The 21,142-nt window shown below is 43.3% G+C and overlaps 1 protein-coding gene across 1 annotated transcript; it reads right to left on the bottom strand.

Moving 5' to 3' along the window:
• Positions 1-7,842: 7,842 nt before the first annotated feature.
• On the bottom strand, positions 7,843-10,691 carry LOC109759650 (NADH dehydrogenase [ubiquinone] 1 beta subcomplex subunit 2). The gene is made up of 4 exons (XM_020318474.4): positions 10,452-10,691; positions 8,951-8,996; positions 8,789-8,857; positions 7,843-8,148 (listed from the first exon to the last, which is right to left on the bottom strand). Exons 1-4 carry the CDS (start codon positions 10,556-10,558, stop codon positions 8,119-8,121), a joined length of 252 nt encoding a protein of 83 aa, XP_020174063.1. The 5' UTR covers positions 10,559-10,691; the 3' UTR covers positions 7,843-8,118.
• Between the last annotated feature and the right edge of the window lie 10,451 nt (positions 10,692-21,142).

The following is a 21,142-nucleotide window of genomic DNA, read 5'->3' as shown; positions in this document are numbered from 1 at the left end:
ATGTGGTAATCACCAAGTACTGATTGCAAGATCTTGAAAGAGACAACATATTGGTCCATAGTACTCAAGCTTAAGCCACTGTAAAACCTTATGCTTGATCATTTCTTTGGCATAATCCCGTCACCTGACAACAAAAGTTTCAGCAAGCAATGATTGAAATAAAGTACTTGAGAGCCTTGATGATGAGACACTCGTGGGTGTGTTAGCGAGTTACTCTAGAATCATGTTGTCTTTACATACCTTTGACTCCCCAATTTGTGTTTTATTGCTCAAGAAAGAAAATATCTTCCATGTGTTCCCGGCAAGCAAGTGTTAACTAGAGTAAATAGAATAAAAGTTACTTTGTTATTTTGTTTAGTTGAGCAAGAGCTTTGTGTTGAATACCTTTACTTCACTAACACTTGCATAATAACCATGCAATTGCTATAGCTATACTAAGTTTTCAGGTCAAGAAGCGGAGGGGTATCTAGACATACCGATCGTAAGTGAACTAAAACCTTCTCGTTATTTCGGTTTAAACAACCGAGTTCCTTACGGTTTGGATTTCTATCTATGTTACTCGAGGACGATCAAGTTTAAACTTGGGGGAGTTGATGAGTGTTATTTTTACGCTCATCACACCTGAGTTTAAACCGGTTTATTTCATAAAAGGGACAATGGCATTTTTGTCCCTGGTTGGTTCCTACCCACAGGTTTTGCTCTTACTTTTCGAGCTTGCTCAGTTTTTCCCTTACTTTTTTCACTGAGGTCTCTCGAATACCCTTCCGTCACCATTCTGTGTCGTCAAAGGCCTTTGACCGTTACTTTGGATCAGACTACCCCTGGGATAAAAAAAGAAAAAAAGGAAAAGAGAGAAAGTGAGCTTACCTTAGGCCCATAACTGTTTCTCCAGCTCAGGCCCAGCTGCCACTCATCACCTTCCTCGCTCCAGAAGGACAGAGCGGCTGGATGCCCCTACCCATGCCCGACGCAGCCGCTTCCATGCCATCTCCTGCAGTATTACGCATCTCCGAGACGCCGATAAGCCCTACACATAGCCCCTGCACCATTCCACCCTCTCTCCCATTCTTTCCTTCACTCTTCCTCGAATTCAAGATGTCCTAAGAGGAGACAGGCACTGCTGCTCACCGTCATCATGCCCACGCCCGTCTCCTAGCATCACCAACATGTCCATTAGCTCTGAATCGTCGACCTCTATGTATATACACTAAAGAACTACAGCCGGGGCGCTCTATAAGCTCGCCATCGCCGTTGTCTTCAACCTCAGGAGCCGACGAATGCTGCCGTTGATTCATCTCCATCCACGCGTCCCCGAGCCTAGTGAGATGCTCTACAGACTTACGGCAAGCCACCATTCAAAATATACTTATTCTCGTAGTCAATTGTGTCCCTTAGCTAGCTTCTATGTACAGCCCGTGAGCTCCCCGCCGCCGGCCATGTCGCCGCCGTCGCTAGGGCTAGCACAAAGTGCATAAGCGTAGTGATCTCCTAGGAATCTTTATCACTCCTCACCTCATGCTCCCGCGCATCATAGCACTGACGTCGTCGAGGCCGTGCGTGCGCTACCACCACGAGCTTGCTCTCGTTGAGCAACATGTAGGAGATATGCCCTAGAGGCAGTAATAACAGTTATTTTGTATCTCCAAAGTTTGTAATGAATGTTTAGCTTCCATGCTATAACTGCAATGATTCTCGAGTCTGCAATATCCACGAGGCTCGGAGGGAAACTCATGTGCACGTGTGGTATACTAAACGGTAAAATGTATTCCTGGTCTTGCCTCTAAGACTGGCTCATGTATTGCATGATGATCCTGTTTTCCTGACCATGGGCATGTCTATGCTGGCAATTCTGAGGGCGCGATGTTGGTAGAACACTTATGTTGAATCGACCCAAATTGATGTTATGCTATGAGATTCTTTTCGTCACAAGTTTATGGTTAATAACATAGAGAAGTTAATGTTTGCATAATTCCTTAGACCATGAGAGTATCGAGTTCCTTCATGCTTGCTTCATGAACTTTGGGGCTTGTTAAACGTCATCCGTAAATGGGTGGCTATTACGATGGCTTACGGGTTCATGGAAAAGTATGGCAAGTAACTTAATAGCTCAAGATTGGGATTTGCTCCTCCGACGATGGAGAGATATCTCTGGGCCCTCTCGGTGTTACGGTATCCATCATCGTCTGGCCAGACACTTTGTGATTTGATCACGGGGATGCCGGAACACGATAACGAGAAAAGAGAACAATACCGGTAACGAGGTAACTAGCATAGTGGACAAGTTGTTGATCCACGGGAATGCCAACATGTCTCACCTCGGGTATTTGTAACATATCGCGAAGCAAAAGGAATAGCTCACTGCAACGGGAGGTTCACTCGAATATTCATTCGTGTGGGTATAGGGGTCAATATGGGTGTCCACGGCTCCGATGTTGATCATTGATAGGAAGGGGTTTCGGGTCATGTCTATACTTCACCGAACCTATAGGGTCACACGCTTAAGGGTCATCTATCTGCTGAATACTAGACAGGGAGTATGAGAGAAAATCACCGAAAAAGTTTCGGACACCGGAAAGGTTTCGGACAGCGGAATCGTACCGCAGAGAGAGGTCATCGGATAAGTTTCGATGATACCGAAAAGTTGTTTCGGGATATACCGTTAAGTCAAATTGGTTTCGGCACATGCCTGATAATTCTTGGAGGGTGCCAGAATCATTCTGGAAGCTTTTTGGAATTTTCTGAGATAAAACCGGAAATGTTCCGGAGCTGCCGGAACCACTTCAGATGCGTTTTGCAGATGAAAATCACTAAACCGGAATTGTTTCGGAACGCGTTGAAAATTATTTTAGTGGGTACTAGAAATGTTCTAAGCCCACATAAATATTTTCAGTTCGAACGGACGCTGAAAAATGTCGTCGTGAATAGTGAAAGTGCTTTTTGGGATATTTTTGGAGAGCCACCTTTTTGGACTTGGTCAAAGTTCTAGAAGGAAGTGGCTTACAAGGGAAGGAACCCCATTTGGGGGGGCCCCCTAGGGGTGGCCGGCCATGGGTGGTGGAGCTCCTTGGAGCTCCACATGGCATCCCATTTTGTCCTTAACACCCTCATGTATGACCTAATGCATGGGGGTTTTTTGGTAATTTGTGGAGGCACACTACCCCTTGGTTTTCCTATAAATAGAGGAGGTGAGGGCTTCCATCTCTTCATCCCTTGCTCTCATACACATGCCATGCATTATCTGGCTTCTTCTCTCCCTCCCACGAAAAGAGTTTCGTAGAGCCGTAAGGCTGTCTGGGTTCCGGCAGGAACTAGTTCTGGACGGCGAAGCCCTGCCGGATAGCTGACACCGTATGTGTGCAACCCCGTAGAGAGATTGTAGTTTCGATCTTTTGCCCGAGGGGCTGTTCGAGTGTCCTCCTGAAGGGCTGTCCGAGTCTCCGTCTGAGTTTCGAGGGTCCTCCCGAAGGGCTGTCCGTGACATCGTCCGGGGGACTGTCCGACCGCCTCCCCAAGAGCTGTCCGGAGAGGGAGTACATCCTCACGGTTGGGAGGTTGTAAATCCTAGCTGCGGGGATCTGCACCGACGATCTACACCGACTCTTCTTCCGCTGCGCTTCGAGTCGGTACGGATCAGATCAAACCTTGTATGCAGTCTCCATAGTGGTCCTGGGCGTGCTCGCTATACCGAAAATTTTCGTTTTCTGTTGCGTTCCCCTACACAACAGCTGGAGTACAACATGCTTACCGGATATAGATCCACTCATTTCTTTGTTCCGCCCCTCTGCAGCAGACAGTTGAGCCTTTAACCTCTCAATCTCGAGGGCTTGTTGCTCATTGGTATCTTCTAGCTTATTATAATCATCAATTTTTCGAGATAGCACGCTACGGCCAGCTTGTTCTTGAGATTCGGCGTACTGTAGTGCTTCTCGAGCATCCTTCAGGTCCTTCTCAAGTTGGCCAATGCTCCTCGGGGTAGTCACTCGGTTCCTCAAACTCCGAAACGGTTCCCGACTCTACCGATAAGAACCAAACCGAAAAAGAGCAAACGATACGGTAAACAACCATGGCATGGCATTATGCTTCAAACAAATGCATGCATTTCAGTTTAACAGATTTGGCATGGGAACCTACAACTATCAACATTAAATGAAGCCTTGATCCATTGGTGGAATGAATCAAGTAGAACTTCATGTGCAATTTAATTGAATTAAATATTCTGGACAGAAAAGAAGGTATATGTTGTTAATGATTCATGAGCGTGATAAATTCATGATCTACACATGATTCTAGTGCAAATGGATATAAAGAACATCACAAACGGAGTTACGTAACTCTAGATATGATCGGAACGAGTTTTGGAAGGTTACGAATGTAACAACGAATAAAATGATGTTGGGAGCAACAAATTGGAAAGCCATTTGCATTTCTGGAATGCATGGTTTGAGTAGGCCCAAATGCATATAAAATACATAGGGATTGGATTTAGAATGAGAAAATTGTGTAGGACAAAGTGAGGGGGTGTTTTGCTCAAACTTTAGACAAACATGCATTTGGTTTGCTCAAACCTGAGAACAAAGTGCACCAACAGAAACATAGCAAAATTCTGTTCAGGATACACATATCATTTGTCCAACTCCAATCAAGTACGGAGAACTTGAGAAATTGGCAAATGATGGGGACTAAAATGCAAAAGTACATGGTCCAGGAATTTTAACATGCTGAAAACAGGAAACAAATTGCATATTCAGATTCACTGGATTTTTCTAGCTCATTTACATATATAATATGCCTATGTTAAAGTTTGGATTGGGAAGATTCAAATTATGCAAATTTTAGATACTTTAAAATGTTTGAGCAAAATCCAGAAAAGAATAATTCAAAAATAAAACAAAAACCAGAAAAGAATAAAATGCTACGGCCACCCCGGTCCAACACAGCCACTGAGTATGACTAGTGGGCCAGGGTGCCATGTGTCAAGTGTGTGTATGTGGATGTCAAGTGGGGTCCACCTATCGGCTCGGGAAATATTACAAAAATATGGGTGTGTTCGTCCTCTCTTTGCGCCCGAGGGGATTTAAACCCCGGTGGTTTGAGAGAGAGAGAGTGTGTGTGTGTGGCTCATGCCACTGGGCTGGGACCGTGCATCTGCTCGAGCATAGCCGCGATGAAATTTGAGTTGGATCTAGAGCATGATAAAGTGGTCCTATGTGGCAGTGAGAGAAGGCAGTGGTGCAGCGAAATGGTACAAAGCCTTCTAATCCTAACCGTGCATCTGAGATCCAACGGTCGAGATGAGCTCAAATTCAAAATGAAACAGGGAAACAGAGGAGGTGTCGGCGGCAACCAAACATACGGCGGAGCACTCGCCGGAGTTGAATTCCGACGTGCTCCCGAAGCGTGAGTGTGTGCAAAGGGTGCAGTGTGTAAATCCACAACCCAGACAACCAACCATGGCGCCAAACGTCGACGGGAGCGACAGTGGCGACATGCCGGAGTTGGGGGCGCTCGGTTGCTCATGGAATCGACGCTAAGACCAGCGAATGAAGAAACTAACGCTGACACGCTACTCTACGGATGCATGCGAGTGCAGCGATGCAATGGGGACGAACCAGAGGTCGTCGGAGCGTGGCCGCCGACATGGCCGCGCGGAGGAGCTCTCGGGCTCGAGGTGAATCGGGCAAAACCGGACACAATCGAAGGGGGAAAGGGGTAGGAGGTGCACGGGCATACCACAAGCACGACGGTGTGCTTGGCTGGCCGAGAGGTGGACAGAGTATACGACAATTGACGAAGGCGCGGCAACGGCCGAATGGGAAGTAGAGGAAGAAGACTGCGGCCATAGGCGTTCTCGCTTCGCGTCCGTGTAGTAGTCGATGTAGAAGAAGCAGATAAGTCGACCAGACACGAAGACGACGGTGGAGGGGAGCTCGGGCTACGTGGGCGCCATGGACGCGCTCCAGGAGCTTTTGGGCTCCCTTCTAGATCTCGATCTAGAAGGGGCCTAGGGTTTCTGTGGGCGAGGGAAAGGAAGTGAAGGCGAGGGATGGGTGGATGGTGAGCTGCAGGAGAAGATAAGGCCGAGTTGCATGGGCGAGCGCGGCGTAGGGCACGCGGTCCCCGTACTCTAGCTGGAGCTAGACGAAAAGTTGGGTATGCGTGCCCTATAGAGAGAGGCTGACAGGTGGGGGCCACATCGACACGTGGGCGGAGCGTTGCGAGGGTATGTGGGTTAGCCGGTGAGAAAAGGGGGCGAGCGCAGTAGCTGGGCTGGAGCGCGCGCTTGGCCTCTCTCTCCCTCTTCTTTCTTTTTCTTTTTTCCTTTTCCATTTGTTTAACACAGAAAAATTGAGAGAAAGAAAGCAAGGGTTAGAAAGGGAATTTGAGAAGACTATATATATATTTTTGGACTCGGAAAAATACGTTGGATTTAATAAAATTGGTTTGAGAATTTTTGGAAGATGAAAATTTGCACAAGTTTGAATAAAATTCAAACTGTTTTAATTTTCAACCCCATTCAAATGAACTCCAAATGGGCTGAAATTTAAGAGGGTAGCTCAACACATTACTTGTGATTTATGGCCCATAGTTGGACATTTTTGGAAGAAGTAAAAATGTCACTTGAAATTTTAGAAATTGGAAAAGAAAGAAATGGAGTTGTATTGGAAACTTTGGAAGTTGTTAGGGAATTAGGGAAGTTGAGCAACACAAAACTTAAAGCATGAGAATGAAGCACATGACAAACATAAATATAGCATCCAAGTTGATTAATGTTACAAAGATGGCAGGGTAACACTTCTGGGCTGTTACATCTATATAATCGATATGACTCTTGTCCGAAAGGAAAGATGTCCATATGTCTCATCCTATCCCGTGTCCACGATGGCTTCCACTAAATTCAAGGGGCGATGTTGAGTACAATTATAAACCATGCCAAATTCTCAACAAAACTGCTAAGAGTCGGAAGATTAATTAAAAATATCCTTACTCGAAAGTTGAAGGTTCAATTTGTTAACATTTAAAGTTGAGAGACGAAACCCGCACAACTATTTAATACGAAGATATCAACCTCTATACCAAATGATGCACATTATAAAAAGAAATGACCAAATGGCAGCATAGATAAGAACATACAAATAATTTTACAAAAAAATCTCGTTCTCTTGCGGCAGCACTCCCTTTGGAGGACAAGCGGGGCACTACTTCAAGAGTGGCTACCATACGACCCTCTTCGACGGGCCTAATGCGGGCTACCGCTGAAGCTTGGAGCGGATGCTGATGTGTGTTGGCTGAACACCTCTCTTTTGCTAGTGTTGTTTTGTTTGCGATTATGACATAACCAGTGTCGCATCACCCAACCACCTACATCTTAGATAGCCCATCCTTGTGTTGTGTTGTAACTGGTGCCCGGTGTTTCGTTGTGTGTGTGTTTTCATGTTTCTTGCCTCCGCAAGATGTATTGCCCCTCAGGCTATATGGTTTTTGATCCAGTTTTTCACATAAACTGGATCATGATTTTGACCCAGTTTCCACATAATAAACCGCCTCATTTCTTTTGAATTGATAGCAACTACTACTAGATGTTACATTAAGGATTCAGATTCATAGAGTATATACATACTATTATTTGGTGATATATCCACTAGGCTCCGCATTGCATGCGTGGATTCAGTCACTTCCTATTTAGTTCCTAGTACGATCGATGCACGCACGCACAACTGCGTCAGGGGCTGCGTCAGGAGCTTGAACACCTGGGCTGGCTTAGGCATGCTTGCTACGAGACACTAACTACTGGAAGTTAAGAGTGCTAAACAGCAGTAACGCTTAGACATGTTTGCAATGCGCTACTCGAACGGGATACATATATTGTCAGAGGATTCCTCGGAGCGTGCGACAACAGCTGCAGCGATCACAATAAGCAACAACACATGCACGCCGAAGCATTCCCACCGACGCCACAGCTCCAAACCAAAATACATAACAAAGCCAGTTTATGTGCTAACAAAAACTTGCAAACAACAGGGGTGAATAATGATAGTTGTGATTGTTTTTTATTAGCAGAGACTTGCATCGAAACATGCGACGTGGCAGGGTCTCTGTCAGCCGCTTTCAGCGTTGAGCTCAATGGGACGGCGATGACGACGATGAAGCCTGCGTGGAAGAACAGGCCGGGCTGCATTAGCTCTTATGTTTATCTCTCAGAAGGCAAACAAAAGAAAGACGTTGTTGCATTGGCTTATCATGAACATAATCAATTAGGCATGCTAGATAAGAAAAACGTTACTTTGACCTCCGTTGATAAACTGTCTAAGAACTACCAAGAGGATGTATAACATCGATTACCACTACTTTGTAGCTCTAACTCACTACAGACACGCATAAACATAGCATGCCATTGAAATGATTATGCAGCAAGGTTTAAAAAATCATTATGCAACTCAGAACACGTGATAAATTTGCTTTCCTGGGTTGTAATGATCTGTCAATAAGTCTCTGAACTTGATAACATTGAAGATGATAAGATATGCAGAAACCAACATTTCTCTAATCTTGCAATATTTCTACTACTACGGTTCTCACATTATCAAAAGTAAAACTGCTGAAAACAACAATACAAAGCAATTCATAGCAAAAGAGAAGAACAGTCAGATCAAGATGACAAGATAACAAACAGACCGTTAACAAGACCAGGAACGAAACAGGAGCAACCGTTTCAATTCGTTCACAGAAAGTTAAAGTACAAAATTAAAGCACATACAAAAAGAGTGGAGATGTGATCTGAAGCTAATACCTCATGCTCGTGTGCATGTCCATGACCATGCGCGTGATCATCATGGCCATCCCAAGGATGACGCATACCCTGAAAACATTGATATCATTAACCATGTATGCAAGTAAATCAAGAAAATGTGTAGAGTGGAAGGACGAAAACCGAAATAGAATAGAGCAATACCAAGAGCACAGCGCCGTCCTGTTTAGCCCTGTAGAAAATCCAAAACCTGCAGAGAGGTTAACTTTGATTAAGTTTGTAACAGCAAAAGCTTGCATGCTGTTAAAATAAATGGATCATGGGTCTAAGGACATATAGAATGATACTTATGCCTGGACTGGATATGATTAAAAATACAGAGCACTGACACAATCAACATACAATGGAAGATGCCAAGCTTGAATCTGGAAAACATGGCCAACTTTAATATTTTGATCTAGAGCACCAATGCAATTATGCAAGTGTGGTCATGATGAACTATGCTGGAAGAATCTGGACATGGGCGGTGAAAGACTTGATGACTAAATGGAAAATAACAAAAATGATTCAGCAGGTTGAAGAAGAAAAGCTGAGTGGAACAAAAGTCTTAACATGCTTCTTTGTGGCATGTGTGTGTGTTCTTTTTCCTGAAGTCATGGCATTTTGGTTGCGAACTGATAATAACTCCAGTTATGACGGAGATAACGGTCAATGGATTAAACCATCATTATTTCTTGTATAGTTGATTGGTCGTTACTCCCTCCGTCCGAAAAAGCTTGTCCGAAGCTCATCCCTCAAATGGATGTATCTAGCACTAACTTGGTGCTAGATAAATCCATTTGAGGGACAAGCTTTTTCGGACAGAGGGAGTATAATATAGGTTCCAGATGTCTTGTGTAATGAAGATACAAAGGTTATACACTCGTAACACCAGACGCCCCTTTCACTTCACATAAGGTTGTAAAGATATGCCTGTACCAGTTTGCTCAAATTTAATGCTCAGCATGAGGCCCTCATACTGAAGGCACTACCCTGAACCTGGGAACGTGATTACACACTTGTTTGCTAACCTGGGTAGATGGTCATCCTCTTGTTGCATGGTTGGAAACTGATAAAAATGACACGCACCACAGTTACTACGGTTGAAGGTACCAGAGTATATGATAACCTGTGTAGATGATCAACCCCGCTTGTTTGCTAACCTGGGTAGATGACCGCCCTATTGTCGGAACGTTGGGAACTGATAAAAACGGCACGATACACCGCTTGCTACGGCTGAAGGCGAGATTTCTGTTTGGTCTTTGTTCAAGAATAGCACAGGGCAAATGCAACTGGAGGTGATTGCCTTCCTAGTACAAGAACCTGAAAGACCAAATCTGAACAACTCCCTATGAAACTTCCTCCTACAATCACCACTGCTCCGGCGACGGAGCGGCCGGCGAATCGCATGGCCCAGACGGAACCAGATCGGACAGACGGTACGCGCGACCGAGCACCTCCCACTCTAGATCCCCAAATCGTGCGTTTGGAACAAAGAGTTCCCAATCAAATCCACCATGACCTAGAGAAATCCCCCCGCGTACGGCGGATCCCGCCCGCGTCCCCGTTCGGGCCAGGGTCAACCGGGGAAAGCGGGCGGCGGGGGGAGGCGCGCGGGCCGGGGGAAGGGAGGGGAGGAGAGGGGATCGAGCGGGCGGGCGATTACCACATGGTGGCGCAGAGGCCCTTGCCGGCGATGGTGTGCCAGCGCTTGTTGTGGGGGATGGTGTAGCCCTTGTACGTCGTGCCGCCGTGCGCGCCGCCGCCGCCCATCGCCGCCGCCCGCCTCTTCTCGGTCGGTGTCGCCTCGTCTGGGGGATTGTCTCCGCCTCTCTGTGTGTGCGCGCGTGGTGGCCGGCGGGGTGGGGGTGGGTGGGGTGGGATGGATCTGGCTCACTGCCGCAGCGCGTGTTGGGCCCGAGAGAGAGTGAGAAGGAGGGCCCGTGGAGGGAGGTTGCCTTGTTAGCGGCCCTGTTCTATGTGTCCCCTAGATATTATTGCACTTGAGTCATATGGCTCATGTGTGATTTTTGTGCATGTAGCAACATGAAACACATGCTATACATGATTCTTTCTTTTTTTGAACCCAATCCCATTTCATTCTGCGACGTTATTATACAAAATTTTACTCTGAGTTGCATAAATACAAATAGCAATAGTAATTCCTCATCACAAACCTGATATGAAGTACATAGCAAATAAAATAGAACAAATAGATTATCATCACAAATTACCTGATTTGGTCAAAAAAATTATGTGGTCAATGGCCTTGTGTGTGTGTGTGTGTGTGTTATACATGATTCTTTGTTTATCCAACAGTGTATGTGTAATTTATCTATCCTTCGAAATATACTTATTAGTACACCGCACTCCAAAGAAGGATAATTTTCATAATGTAAACTTAAATCATATTTCAAGCTGTAACACAACATAAATAGGTCAATTACACTGCTCTGAAAGAAAAATTAATTCATATACCACATGCCAAATAAAATCAAAGACATATCATTCTATCTACAAGTAACACAATATAGTCTTCATTTTTTTACCTTCAAGGAAACTTCATTTATTTCTACAACATCACTCCTAATTGACATTTTTAAGTAAGCAATCAATCAGTTAAAACCATAGGAATAATGTATAGAATGTCAAATGTGCACTAAGTTGCAACTCTTTATGTCCATGTGAAATACATGGCACACAAACGAATTAAGGAATTATATAATTTGTTTTCTCATTTCTGCGTGTGTTTGCTTTATATTTCTCATCGGTTTTATTTCATTTCACGTTTTTCTTTATGTTTTTCATCGATTTTCTTTGGGTTTTATAGGGGTTTTCGTTTCTTCTTTCCTTCTATTGGTTTTCTGTATAGTTTTCATCGCCTTATGGGCTTTCTCTTTTGTTTTTCTCTATTGTGTGTTTTCCTTGCGATTCTCATCGGATTTCCTTTGGTTTTGGTTTTCTGCGTTTCTCTACCTGATTTTATGTTTTTCCTTTTTGTTGTTGTTTTTAACACATGTCTACTACTTCCATACACATGTACATTTTTCTATAAAACAGGAACATTTTTTAAACATAGTGAACATTTTTCAAATACATGATTCATATTTTTCAAATATATGTTTTGATGTCTAAGTTTTTCCATACATATTGTACATTTTTCATATACATGTGAAAATTTATGCATTTACATTTCTCAAATACATGATTTTTTTTAAATATAGGTTTTGATGTCCACCCTTTTTCACAGACATTGTACATTTTCCATATACACATTTTTATACATGTTTAACAATTTCCAAATACAAGATTAACATTTCTCAAACACATATTCATGATCAATTTTTTAAAACATTGTGTTAATTTTTTTTCAGGTAGATGTTAGTTTTTTTTCATGAGACGAAACATTTTTAGACTACATGAACACTTTTTCCCATTATATTAAAAATTAAAAAAAATCACGAACATATTTTCTAAATGTGGAATGCTATCAATTTTTTAAAACTATGCTCACATTTTTACATTTCTCAAATTTGCGGTTTATAATTTTTTTAAGTTTATTTATGTTTTTGGAATGTACATATTTTTTAGAATAGTTTCGAAAACATGAACAAAAGAAAGGAAAAAAATGAACGGATGAAAAAAACGAAAGAAAACAAACTTACCTGTAGGTAACTACTTGGTCGGCCCAATGGTAACAATTGGAGCAACGACATATAGTCGAGCCCTTCAATGTTACATCTGTCTGGTAAAGGCATAGTTGACAGACGTGAAATGGTTTTACCGCTTACTAGATAATATAATTAGAGTTGGATGATATTGGATAAGGGTACTACTATAAGAACACATATATGTAAACATATAATGAGGGGGGGGGGGGGGGGGGGGGCATGAAGAAAAGGATAAATCATAGTAGTTCATCCTCTTATTTTCATTTTGAAATCTTAAATATTTGTGTGTTCTGATCAGAACATAGACTGTGTTCATGTGTCTTCTGATCTTTAGTGCGCTCCACTTTGATTGTGTGTGTTAGCATCGACACGTGTGTAGTACGTGCTGTGTTTGTGTTAGCATCTGGTCTCTCGTCAGGGTGGTCAGCACGTGTGTGTCCTGCTAGTTACAAGATTCCCATTTGTCCCCCTAGCTTTCGTCTCTTAGTGTCAGTGTCGATCCAGCAGAGTGCTTTCGCCGTTGGTGTTTTTTCCGATCTCAACACATTTCACTGCTCCACCGGAAAATTCCCTCTGCCCCTCCCGAGCCGATCTTACCTTGGCTCACAAATCCCAAGTTTGTCTATGAAGAGCTAATATAATTGTATTTTTTTCTAAATTGCACGGTATGGTAGGAATAGATAGATACATAGAAAAAAATAAACAAAAAGCACAACAAAGAATATTTTTTGTGACGTTTCCAGTAAAGTAAAATAGACCTGAGGGCCATAGGTTCACTACTGGCATCTCTCCAAGAATATAAGTGTGGTGTGGTGAACAAATTACAATTGTGCAGCGATTAAATTACAATATTTATATTTATAACAATGAATATTCACGGTATAATCTCATGTAACCATTACGTGTTATTCAACTACATCTACAACTAATACTTCACCCCAAGACTGCTATCCAGAATGCATCTCGAAGAATTAAATTTGTGACGAACAAAGCATTGCAATAAGCATGACGACATAATATAGCCAGTAAGAATATCATCCAATTGTGATAAAAGAAACCACCGTTTACCCTTAGTAGCAACAATACAATACGTGTATTGATACGTCTCCAATATATCTATAGTTTTTTTTGTTTCATGCTATTATATTATCACTTTTATATGCTTTATGTGCCATTTTATATTTTTTTGGACTAACCTATTAATTTAGTGCCTAGTGCCAGTTCCTATTTTCTACATGTTTTTGTTTCGCAAGAAAACTATACCTACAGAAGTCCAAACACGACGAAACTTTTTAACGATTTTTTCTTGATAATAAGAGACCCTGGAAGTTTCAAGGAAGGACCAGAATACTCACAAGGCGGCCACAAGGGAGGGGCCACACCCTGGAGGTAGGCTGCGCCACCCTGGCTTGTGGGCCCCTCATGACTCCATTTGCCCTTCTTGGCCAATAAATTCCCATGTATTCAAAAAACCCCGAAGCGAGACAAACAATTCTTCCGCCGCCGCAAGCCTCTGATCTTCCGCGATTCCATCTGAAAGCCTTTTCTGGTACTCTGTCAGAGGGGGAACCATTGGGGAGGCTATATTCATCAACCTTGTTGCCTCCATGATGATGTGTGAGTAGTTTCTTCAAGACCTACAGGTCCATAGTAGTACCTAGATGGCCTATTCTCTCTCTTTTGATCTTCAATACAATGATCTCCCCTAAGATCTATTCGATGTAATCTTTGCGGTGTGTTTGTTGAGATCCAATGAATTGTGGGTTAATAATCATATTATTCATTGATATTATTTGAGTCCTTTGAGATGTCTTTGATTGTGTGATTTCATAGCCTTGTATTTCTCTCCGATCTATCTGTCTTCTTTGGCCAAGTAGATTGATTTATCTTCAGCGGGAGAGGTGCTTGGTAGTATGTTCAATCTTGCGGTTAGTCTTGCTCTGTGATAGGAGGGGGTGAGGCACGCATTTGTATTGTTGCTACTAAGGGTAAAACAGCGGGGTTTGGTCATATTAGTTGCACTTATCCTGTCTACATTATGTCATCTTGCTTAATGCATTACTCTGTTTGTCATGAACTCAATACTTTGATATGCATGTTGAATAGCGTTCTTGGGGTGGAGTAATAGTAGTAGACGTAGGTAAGTTTAACGATCTACTTGTCACAGACGTAATGCCTATATATTGATTATGTTTTGGATGATCATCATAACTATGTGCTTTTTTGTTAATTGCCCAACAACAATTTGTTTACCCACCGATGCCATTTATGAGAGAGATGCCTCTAGTGAATCTATGGCCCCCGAGTCCATTCTCAGATATATTCAAGCGATTTACAATTTTTTGCTATTCTACTTTACTTTTATTATTATATCTATCACTACAAGATTGATACATGCAACTAGCAAGAACAAGGGGAGTGACCACCCCCTTGCCTTTGTTGGGTGCAAGGATTTGCTTTGTGTGTGTGCAGGTGCTGCTAACGTTGTCTGTGTGACGTCTCCTTGTGGTTCGATAACCTTGGTTCTTAACTGAGGGAAATACTATCTGCTACTATACTACATCATCCTTCCTCTTCGGGGAAACCCAACAACTATCACAAGTAGCAGAAGAATTTCTGACGCCATTCCTGGGGCGGCTTCATCAGACAAACCAGGTACCTTCGCACAAACGTATCAATTTGCTTGTTTTTATCTTCTTTTCCTTTTTCCTTTTTATTTGCCTTCTTCTTTTTGTTTGCCAAAATTCTAAAAAATACCCCCCAAAAAATCTTGTGTTGCTATCTCTGCTTATGTTGCCATGTGCCTTCTATTTGCTTGCATCCTCACTTGCTAAAAAATATTGATATAGATCCTTCTCCACTAGTCGGGCTTTTCAAAAATCCTAATTATGATAAACCAATTGTTGGTGATGAAAATTCTATAAGATCTTTGAAAGAAAAGATGATTTTGAGTGTACTTCATTATCTTTATGAAGTTTTTGTTGTGAATCTGAACATTGTTATGAAGTGTTAAAAGAAGAATTTTACAAAGTGGATTCATGATAGTTCCTTGAACGAAAAGCATGATTTCAATGATGTTATGAATTCCATGAATGTCAATTGTGCTGATGATATGCAAAGCTACAAGCTTGGTGATGATGAGTTTGATGGGCATGATATTTTTAGTCCTCTGTCGTGGAATTGTCACGGCAGATGTCCTAGCAGAAGGACTTAGTCGTGGAGCCATCGCGATGAGGTTAGCTTAAAGGGGTTAAACGAGACAAAGGACACATGGAGTTTATACTGGTTCGCCCCCTTGCGGTGAAGGTAAAGGCCTAGTCCAGTTTGAGGTGGTATTGCTTGGGTTTCGATTACCAGGGAGCGAATACGCTTGACCTAGCTTTCGATCTCTTGTTTCTTGCCCTAACCCGCCGCCGGGTCATCCCTTTATATACACGGGTTGACGCCCAGCGGCTTACAGAGTCCCGGTCGGCTCATAAACAACGTGTCCGGCTCGGTGACTAATTACACTTGCCTTACAATACAAGTCATACATATATGGCGGTTTACACCTATGGGCCTTAAGTTGCCTTTGGGCTTCGGGCCCTTAGCAAGTCTGCTTCATGAACCGCCATCTTCAACATCTTCATGGGCTTTGTCTTGATGAACTGCCATTGGTATAACCCGGCCCCTCCTGGGCGGGTCATACCCAATAGTTATATCCCCAACATTAGGCCCCAGGTTGATTTGAACTTGTTCATGTCAATCTTCAACACTTAGAAAAAATCCTTCTTCATTTATTCTTGCGAGGTCCGGTAACCCGCTGTGACGTCATCTCCTAGGATTGTGGTAACCCGCCATGACGTCACCTGTCATTAATATTACACAAAGCCCAAATTTTAATATATCTTCTCTTTTAATGAACCTCCGAAAATTGAGGCGTCTGCGCCGTCACATATCCATTTTTTGGCCTCCTCGATTCCCGCGCATGCCACTTATCTTTTCGACGTTATAAATAGGGCCAGAGGTCCCTTTCACATTCCCCCATTGCCTGTTCGTCTCTGTCTTCCACCTCGCGCCGCCTCAGCACCCGAGCTCCGCCGCCGCCGTCGACCCTCGCCACTGCCTCAACATCGGCCCCTGCCCCTGATTTGACCAGAATTCGTCAGCGCGCCTCCGCTGTTCAACAGCTCTGGTGAGTTCTCCTCCTTCCTTTTCCCATAGATCCCATTAGGGTTTCCTACGAGTTCGTCAGAGCTCATCTTCGTTCTTTGTTGTAGCTTGCTCTTTTTAATTCAAACTTGGCATCTCTCTTGTGCGGTGGTAGTTGTAGCACTCATTTTCGCTACTAGGGCATCTCCTTTTGCATAAAAAATCCGATCTGGACATATGAACTGCTCAAGCACTGTAATTTAGGTCTAAATATTTTTCCATTATATGAAGTGCCGTAGATCCAAAATCATAGCATCAACCTGCGAAACCTGTTTTTCAACACTTAGCAATTTTTCCTTTCTCAGGTCTGCACTTCAATAATTGTGTGGGCGGCTTAACTCCAAAAACCGTAACCCGCCAGGTACCATTAGTCCCCTCTTATGCCGCCAATAGCTTGTCTTTATAACTTCAATGCCAATCTCCGGTTTAATACCCATGCATGCTTCATGTAATCTCTGGTTTTCCTTTTAAACCATCAGCCGGCTTAACCATAAAACCTTAACCCGGCATAGTCTTCCTTTCAGATCATTGAAAAAATGGCTAAGTCATACACTGAATGCAATTGGGTCAAATCCCGGGTCACTGAAATAGACTTGAACAATTTTGTTGCTACTGGCACTTTAGCCAAGAAAGAAGTCATCCACTGGAGGGTCCCTGGCGAAGAAAACCCACTCGAGCCTAAGGATGGAGAAATAATTGTTTTCACTGACCATATGATCCGGGGGTTCAGCCCGCCCGGCTCAAAGTTTTTCCGCGATGTGCTTCATTTTTTCCAGCTTCACCCTCAAGACATTGGACCCAACTCCGTGTCCAATATTTGCAACTTTCAAGTATTATGTGAAGCTTATCTTCAAGAGGAGCCCACAGTTGAGCTGTTCAGAGAGTTTTATTACTTAAATTGTCAGACAGAATTTACTGACGGACCCAGCCAAGAACTCAGGGGAGTCTCAATTCAGAAAAGGAAAGAAGCTAGCTTTTCTTATGCCAAGCCACCGAGTCATCCGAAAGATTGGAACCAAATTTGGTTCTATTGTCAAGACACATCTCCAGCAGATGAAAATCCTCTGCCGGGTTATCGCGACCACCGGCTTAGCAAAACACATCCACTCCTCCCACGAATCAGCTCAAAGGAGCGGGCTAAATATGCACCAACTTTTTCAAAGCTCAGAGCCCTCATGGCTAATGGGCTAACAGGCGTCGACCTTGTTCGGTGTTGGGTTTCCTGGAGGATCTTACTGTTAGGGAACGCCGTAATTTCAAAAATTTCCTACGCACACGCAAGATCCATCTAGGTGATGCATAGCAATGAGAGGGGAGGGTGTAGCCCACGTACCCTCGTAGACCGAAAGCGGAAGCGTTATGACAACGCGGTTGATGTAGTCGTACGTCTTCCCGATCCGACCGATCCTAGCACCGAAGGTACGGCACCTCCGCGATCTGCACACGTTCAGCTCGATGACGTCCCACGAACTCTAGATCTAGCTGAGGTCAAGGGAGAGTTTCGTCAGCACGAAGGCATGATGAAGCTACCGGCGCAGGGCTTCGCCTAAGCACTGCAACGATATGACCGAGGTGGAAATGTGTGGAGGGGGGCACCGCACACGGCTGAACAATCAACTTGTGTGTCTATGGGGTGCCCCCCTCCCCGTATATAAAGGAGGGGAGGAGGGGGCCGGCCGGCCCTCATGGTGCGCCCCAAGGGGGGATTCCTACTCCTACTAGGAGTAGGTTTCCCCCCTTTCCTAGTCCTAATAGGAGGGGGAAGGAAGGGGAAGAGGAGAGGAAGGAAAGGGGGGCCAGCCCCCTCCCAATTCGGATTGGGCTTGGTGGGGCGCGCCCCCACCTCTTGGCCTTCTCCTCTCTCTCCCACTAAAGCCCATGTAGGCCCATATAGCCCCCGGGGGGTTCCGGTAACCCCTGGTACTCCGGTATATGCCCGAACTCATCCGAAATCTTTCCGGTGTCCAAACATAACCTTCCAATATATCAATCTTCATGTCTCGACCATTTCGAGACTCCTCGTCATGTCCGTGATCACATCCGGGACTCCAAACTACCTTCGGTACATCAAAATACATAAACTCATAATACCGATCGTCACCGAATGTTAAGCGTGCGGACCCTACGGGTTTGAGAACTATGTAGACATGACCGAGACTCATCTCCGGTCAATAACCAATAGCGGAACCTGGATGCTCATATTGGTTCCTACATATTCTACGAAGATCTTTATCGGTCAAACTGCATAACAACATACATTATTCCCTTTGTCATCGGTGTGTTACTTGCCCGAGATTCGATCGTCGGTATCATCATACCTAGTTCAATCTCGTTACCGGCAAGTCTCTTTACTCGTTCCGTAATGCATCATCCCGCAACTAACTCATTAGTCACATTGCTTGCAAGGCTTATAGTGATGTGCATTACCGAGAGGGCCCAGAGATACCTCTCCGAAACACGGAGTGACAAATCCTAATCTCCATCTATGCCAACCCAACAAACACCATCGGAGACACCTGTAGAGCATCTTTCTAATCACCTAGTTACGTTGTGACGTTTGATAGCACACTAAGTGTTCCTCCGGTATTTGGGAGTTGCATAATCTCATAGTCAGAGGAACATGTATAAGTCATGAAGAAAGCAATAGCAACAAACTAAACGATCATAATGCTATGCTAACAGATGGGTCTTGTCCATCACATCATTCTCTAATGATGTGATCCCGTTCATCAAATGACAACACATGTCTATGGCTAGGAAACATAACCATCTTTGATAAACGAGCTAGTCAAGTAGAGGCATACTAGGGACACTTATGTTTTGTCTATGTTTTCACACATGCACTAAGTTTCTGGTTACAATTCTAGCATGAATAATAAACATTTATCATGAAATAAGGAAATAAATAATAACTTTATTATTGCCTCTAGAGCATATTTCCTTCAGTCTCCCACTTGCACTAGAGTCAATAATCTAGATCACATCACCATGTGATTAACACCAATAGTTCACATCACCATGTGATTAACACCCATAGTTCACATCGCCATGTGACCAACACCCAAAGGGTTTACTAGAGTCAATAATCTAGTTCACATCTCTATGTGATTAACACCCAAAGAGTACTTAGGTGTGATCATGTTTTGCTTTTGAGAGAAGTTTTTGTCTACGGGTCTGCCACATTCAGATCCGTAAGTATTTTGCAAATTTCTATGTCTACAATACTCTGCACGAAGCTACTCTAGCTAATTGCTCCTACTTTCAATATGTATCTAGATCGTGACTTAGAGTCATCCAGATCGGTGTCAAAGCTTGCATCGACGTAACTCTTTACAATGAACTCTTTATCACCTCCATAACCGAGAAATATTTCCTTATTCTACTAAGGATAATTTTGACCGCTGTCCAGTGATCCACACCTGGATCACTATTGTACCCTCTTGCCAAACTCATGGTGAGGTACACAATAGGTCTGGTACACAACATAGCATACTTTATAGAACCTATGACTGATGCATAGGGAATGACTTTCATTCTCTTTCTATTTTTCTGCCGTGGTCGGGTTTTGAGTCTTCACTCAACTTCACACCTTGTAACACAGGCAAGAACTCCTTCTTTGACTGTTCTATTTTGATCTACTTCAAAATCTTGTCAAGGTATGTACTCATTGAAAAAACTTATCAAGCGTCTTGCTCTATCTCTATAGATCTTGATGCTCAATATGTAAGCAGCTTCACCGAGGTCTTTCTTTGAAAAACTCCTTTATGCTTTCCAGAAAATTCTACATTATTTCCAATCAACAATATGTCATTCAAATATACTTATCAGAAATGCTGTAGTGCTCCCACTCACTTTCTTGTAAATACAGGCTTCACCGCAAGTCTGTATAAAACTATATGCTTTGATCAACTCATCAAAACGTATATTCCAACTCCGAGATGCTTGCACCAGTCCATAGATGGATCGCTGGAGCTTGCACATTTTTTAGTGCCTTTAGGATCGACAAAACCTTCTGGTTGCATCATATACAACTCTTTTTTAAGAAATCCCTTAAGGAATGCAGTTTTGACATCCATTTGCCAAATTTCATAAAATGTGGCAACTGCTAACATGATTCAGACAGCCTTAAGCATCATTACGATTGAGAAAATCTTATCGTAGTCAACACCTTTTTCCGACAATTCTAGCTTTGTAGATAGTAACACTACTATCAGCGTCCGTCTTCCTCTTGAAGATCCATTTATTCTCTATGGCTTGCCGATCATCGGGCAAGTCAACCAAAGTCCACACTTTGTTCTCATACATGGATGCCATCTCAGATTTCATGGCCTCAAGTCATTTCGCGGAATCTGGGCTCATCATCGCTTCCTCATAGTTTGTAGGTTCGTCATGGTCTAGTAACTTGACTTCCAGAAAGGATTACTATACCACTCTGGTGCGGACCATAATCTGATTGACCTACAAGGTTCAGTAGTAACTTGATCTGAAGTTTCAT

Source organism: Aegilops tauschii, chromosome 7, assembly GCF_002575655.3.
Source record: "Aegilops tauschii subsp. strangulata cultivar AL8/78 chromosome 7, Aet v6.0, whole genome shotgun sequence".
In the NCBI taxonomy this organism is placed as follows: domain Eukaryota; kingdom Viridiplantae; phylum Streptophyta; class Magnoliopsida; order Poales; family Poaceae; genus Aegilops; species Aegilops tauschii.
Note: the sequence above shows the minus strand (reverse complement) of the source record. Positions and strands in the feature narration are given on the sequence as shown.

Excerpts from the sequence above, each read along its gene's own strand:
- LOC109759650 (XM_020318474.4), bottom strand. The coding sequence starts at position 10,558 with ATGGGCGGCGGCGGCGCGCACGGCGGCACGACGTACAAGGGCTACACC. Across the intron at positions 8,858-8,950 it reads AGGACGGCGCTGTGCTCTTG|GGTATGCGTCATCCTTGGGA; the intron begins GTATTGCTCTAT and ends CAATGTTTTCAG. Across the intron at positions 8,149-8,788 it reads GACATGCACACGAGCATGAG|GCTTCATCGTCGTCATCGCC; the intron begins GTATTAGCTTCA and ends TCTTCCACGCAG.